This window comes from Parasteatoda tepidariorum, chromosome 2 (genome assembly GCF_982258835.1).
Source record: "Parasteatoda tepidariorum strain Cologne lab strain chromosome 2, Ptep-v5.0, whole genome shotgun sequence".
Lineage (NCBI taxonomy): Eukaryota > Metazoa > Arthropoda > Arachnida > Araneae > Theridiidae > Parasteatoda > Parasteatoda tepidariorum.
This window is the reverse complement of record NC_141756.1, coordinates 95,533,252-95,538,972: the sequence shown is the minus strand read 5'-3', so window position 1 is coordinate 95,538,972 and position 5,721 is coordinate 95,533,252. Positions and strand designations below refer to the sequence as shown.

Here is a 5,721-nt window from a genome sequence, read left to right as displayed (position 1 = left end):
AAAGTTCCACAAGAATATACTAAATTAAATAACAAATTTTGGCAGATATAACTCTTTTACAATGATATTATGTAGTTTGACGTCCGATTACGTTTCTCTGGTGTCCAAATTACAGTACTTCCACAAGTTTCACAAGAGTATATTAAATTACAAATTTTGGCAGATATAAGTCTTTCACAATGATGTTATCTTCTATAGTGCCCAAATGTTTTTTTTTTTTTTTTTTTTTTTTTTTTTTTTTTTTTTTTTTTTTAAACTACAATGCACTATATAAATTTTCAAATTACGATAGAAATATGTTGTTAGATGTTTGAAGATGGTATGTTCAAAATTTAATTTTTTTTGAACAACATGTTAAACACTCTTGACAGGAAAGCGAAACAGCCCTTTTTTATTTTGTTTCCATCTTTTTCATCGCTTTCGCTGTCTTCTATGTCCATGTAATCCTGTTCATCACTTCCAGCTCTTAAGCAAGACTCACAAGAGTCATATCTCCAATATCTAAAATTTAAAAAGAATATTCTCGCATTACTATGAAGCTCAAGATTGTATTTCATGTTAAGTAAAATTATTGTCTAAGCTCACAGGTATTCTAACAAGACAGTTTATTTTATTCGTCTGTTTGCTATTGGAATACTATTTTTTATAGAAAGTAAGTTTTATAGAAAGCTATAGTTAAGTGCTTGTTGTAAAAATACAAAAACTTGTAGAAAGTAAACTGTGTTAAATTTCAGATAAAATTTTTTAAAAATAAAACAGTGTTTTTGCTGCGCAATTTTGTTTTAAAAATACTAATTTTTGTAGTTACTAATTTGAGTTTAATTTCAGTTTAATTTTATAACGCACTAGTTTTACATCATGTTTTTTAAAGTCAGATAAAAAAAGTTTGAGTATTAGAAATGATATGTATTAAAAATTTTAATACCATAAATAATTTCTTTTAATATTTGATTAAGAGTCGATATCTTGTTCCTTATAAAAATCATATGGTCCCCCAGAATTGGAATTTTTTACAACTTAGAGTCAGTGTTATAAAACAAATCTTTAAACTTTTACAATATTTTTGAATTCGAAAGTCTTGTTTCTTAAAATTTTTACGAAGCACGATTAATTCCTGGTTTTAAGGATGCATACGATTGTTCTTATAATTAGAGCTTAAAACGAAATATACGAATTTTTTTTAAATTTTTTTTTTATAAAATATCAATGCACGGATCAGATCAATTTTTATATATCATTGTTGTTTTTAAGGATGCATTTGATTGCAAATGTATTTCTTTAGTTTGAGGGTGCGAAAATTAACGATGCTATCAAGAAATAAATATTACGAAGAAAAATACAACGTCTCCGCCTTTTCAGAAAAAATGAATTTTTTTTCTTCGCTGCAAACTTTTTTTGTAATAACAAATACAACGTACAAACTTTTATGTTTTGTATTTTTTACTTATCTCGACAAATTAATAAAATTATCTTAATTATCAAGATTGTTGCCCATGCATAAGACAAATTAGTGTATCAAGAGCACAGACTGTTTCGGGTCATTTATAGACATTAAAATTTTAAGTTATATCAAGATATGAAAAAATATATTATGCGAATATAAAGTATTACTACGTATAAAAGGAAGTTGAAATTTTACATAAAAAAAATTTGAAGCAATACATATGTCTTATGGCTGAGTCTCTAATTGAAAAAAAAAATCTTGAAACAGTTTAAATACCTCCTATCCGAAATGCCATACTCGATAGAATCCTTGTCATGGACTTTATCCATGCTGTACAGTTTTGCAATCATTTCCTCAGTAAAATAACTGGAATACACCTTTCCATCACTATCACTAGAAAGAAAATAAATTATGAAATTTAACATAGTGTTTTTGCGAAGCATTTTTAAGATAGCATTTCTGCTACCTGAATTTATTATTGAAAATGATGTGTTGTGTAATTTTTCTTAGTTTTTGAAACACACATTTTATACCGATTGTTTCATAACTTCATTCATTCTTAGTGGCAAATTAGATCTTTTCGAATTTAATATCCCATATTAGAACCCATCCCATATTAGGTTTTATCCCATATTAGAACATAAGTTCCTAAGTTTTGTAGATTTGTTATTATTTTTATTTTTTGAGATTACACAGAGTTCTTCAAAAATTCAGAATGATTTACACCAGACACTTGCATGTATTAAAATCATGAGCATCGGATAATCATTATGCGTCATTTTAGGTAAATTTATCATAAATTTTTCTCTACGTTGAATCATTTATATTAATAAAATTTATACGACCTAAAAATATAAAGGAAAAGGAAATTTCTACCAATTTTAATCTTTAAATTTTTTTTGAGTAATAAGAATAATTTTCAAGATATGTAAAAACTAAGTTCACAAATGCAAATAATTTTGCCAAAAAATTACCACCTAATTAAAGAATATATAAATCAATATACTTTTTCATTTCATCCACCTCATCCTCGTCATTCATATTATTCTCTCCATCAAATTTATAATCCATATCATTCTTAAACTCCAAAATCATTCTCTCTCTAAAAATAAAAAAATTCTTATAGAATTTTTTAAGCACAAGCTATAAATTAAGTTATGGAATCTGACGCAAAAACGTGGTTTCTCTTAATATATAAACATTCGTTTCATTCAACGCATTTGGATTTTTGCCTTTCAAGAAAGTAAGAACAAGAAACTGAAAATAAGGTTCGTATAGTTTAGTCAGGGGGTTACCGGCTTGTGTAGCGGGCGGGAAACTGTCCTTGCGTCAGCGAGGTTCTGGGTTTGAAGCCCGGGCAAGGCATGGATGTTCTTTTCTTCTCTGTACTATCTGTCCTCACTGTGGGAGCGACGTTGGCCCACCTAATATGGTGCCTCTGAAAGAGAGGCTAACAAAATCGCCTTGCATATGCCTGAATTGACGGATGTTAACACAGGCGGGCATTGGAAAAAAAATAGTTTAGTCAGGAGAGCTGTCTGAAATATCGACACTTTTGATGAGGTTTTAGTAATTTCACTTTTTAAAATAATTTGGGAAACATTATGAAAAATAATAACTTTTTAATATACCTTTCATCAAACTCATCTTCGTCTTCCTCAGACATAACCTCTGCCTCTATCTCAATCATATCCTCATCACTTTCGATGCTGAAAATATTAAAGAAAAAAATCTTTTAATCCAAAAGTCAAAAATAGCTTTCTTTTGAGAAATTTTTTTTAATCTAATATGTATGTTTTATGAATGTTTAGTTCAAAATTTTCAAACATGGACTTCATAATCACAATTTATAACTTCAATTAAGCAACAAGAAATTTGCTTGCTAAGAATTATGATGCTTTCAAATTATGTAGCTTTAAAATAGCTATTTTGAAATATCTGCCAAAACATCATTTCCTTCATTTATTGTTTTGTTTCATAAAGTTAAAATTTTTCCGTTATTTGTGAAAATGGACAAAAATTTTATCTGGATCTATTAAAAGGACGCGTTACATTTTGATATTTTTAACTCAAAATTTTAAGCAGACATGCTGCTAAAATAAAAACAAGGTTTTTTGTGACACATGGACCGAAATAAATTAATGAGGCAACATATTTCATTGAATTACAATTCCAACTTTAAGCTCGTTGCTGGATCACGTGATATCGCAAAATTCTTCCCTACAGTTTGCGTCAATAAAACAGGTAACAAGATGCATATTATCATACATTTACTTTCATAGAAAATTAGCTGTTTTCTCATGATAACGACACATTGTTGATTAACATGAGCTAAGTGTAAACATTTAGAACTATAGTGGTTGCCAAAATTAGTTAATTAAAATTTTATTTTATCTTTATAAGTTATCCCCCTTCAATTTCAAACTACTACAACCTCCACTCGGCTGGAAGGAACGTAATAAAATGAAAAATGCTTAATTTTTTTTTCAAATGGCTGAGAGGCCCATCTCCAGTTCGCTTTGGTCTTTAGCCTCAAATTCTTGCTGTGCAATAATTTTAGTTTCTCGTTCTGTGAATTTTCAGTAAAATGATAAGAAAATAAACGAGATTTATTTTAATTGCAACTATTTTTTAAAAATATTTTTTTAAACAAGCTCATTTAATTTCTTTTGCATATTTCCTTCAGAATAAGGTTTCTCAATTGAATTAAGTTTACCATGAGCTCTGAACTTGAAGCTCAAAATTGTTTTTTTAAAGAGTTTTTCCATTAAGTCTTCATTTGGACATTTTCCATTTTAGTTTCGTTACGAATGCTCCCTTTTCTAAAATAACAAAACGAAAACTATAATAAAAGTTGAAATGTGATATTTCAGAGAATCACTACTTACTCATCATCGACATCAATCTCATCCACTTCACTTTCCTCATCAAAAGCTAAAATATTAGTTGAAATGAAAATTGAATGAATCTTATTTAAAAATAAATTAAATTTACTTATTTAAAGACACATATTTTTCAAAATTTTAAACATCTATCAATTTTATTGTAAAATAAAGTTTTGATGTATTGCTACACTAAATTTCGTTTTTGGCTATTTATATTGAAACTCGTTTAAGAAAATGCGGAATTTAAAGAAATATAATGCAGCCCTGTCACCAACAAGCGAAATAGTTTAGCCCTCATTGTATAAAATTCAGTTGACATCATTATGGATTGCGACTAATAGATCTTATGAATTTTGCAGAAGTTTGTAAAGATGGTTTCATTACTATATTACCATTATTATTCTTTTTTTTTTCAATTTCTCCTTAAGTCGTAAAATTCCTCTGTTAAAAATGTTCCGAAGTGCCAGTTTTTAACACGGCTGGCGCTGTTTGACTATCACATAGTAGACAATGAAAGAGTTTCTGTCTGTTTGGCCTGATTAGTTTCATTTGCTTACGAATGAAATTTATTTCAAACCTTGTTTGAACTAATTGCGAAATAATTAGCATAGAAATCTTGTTCTGTTGTACAAATATTAAAAACAGCTTTGCGTATCTCAGCTAAAGTAGTGGTTATCCCAACTGTGTCAGTTCTCAAAGACTAGTTATTTTAACAAAAGGGTAACATGATACTGAAGAAAATAATATCTTAGATTTAAATACAAAATTATATTACGTTAGCACTAATTGTAAAAAAGACAAAATTTTTCTAAAGAATAAAATGTTCCGTATATTTTTAGTAAATGTTGTCATAATAAACCAAAGGTTTAGCGAATTCAATTTATCTTTCATACTACTGCAAGATTTTAAGTTTCGGGTTTAAACTTGATTTTAATATGTCTTGTTTTATCTTATAGTTTCCTTCGGTGGGATTTTCCATTCCTTTCCTGTTTATAAATTGACTAACACTACCTATTTGGCAAAGGTGTACTATAGCAGTAGTGTCAATAAACTTACCAAAATAATACCTGCCAATAAATTGTCAAAATTTTATCATCATTTATATGGTTCTTTGCAGACATTTTTATTTATTTATAAGACTTTTTAATCATTTAAATAAAATGAAAAATGTAGTATGATATAAAATATTATTTTAAATTACCGACCAACTTAAAAGTAAAAAAGTGTAAACTTTTTTGAAAGTTTGAGATTCCGTTTTATGAAAATACAAAATCTATATTTTGTTTATGTTTCTACATGTCTCCAAAAACATTTTATTAATTGATTGAATACTGTAGTGGACCAGAGATTTTTATTTAACTATCCTTTAAGTTCAAATCTGTATCAAGATGA

The 5,721-nt window shown here is 27.8% G+C and overlaps 1 protein-coding gene across 1 annotated transcript; it reads right to left on the bottom strand.

The window, feature by feature from the left end:
- Positions 1-3,216, bottom strand: LOC147815923 (uncharacterized). The gene is made up of 4 exons (XM_087156147.1): positions 3,076-3,216; positions 2,451-2,546; positions 1,721-1,837; positions 1-501 (listed from the first exon to the last, which is right to left on the bottom strand). Exons 1-4 carry the CDS (start codon positions 3,132-3,134, stop codon positions 333-335), a joined length of 441 nt encoding a protein of 146 aa, XP_087012273.1. The 5' UTR covers positions 3,135-3,216; the 3' UTR covers positions 1-332.
- Positions 3,217-5,721: the final 2,505 nt, after the last annotated feature.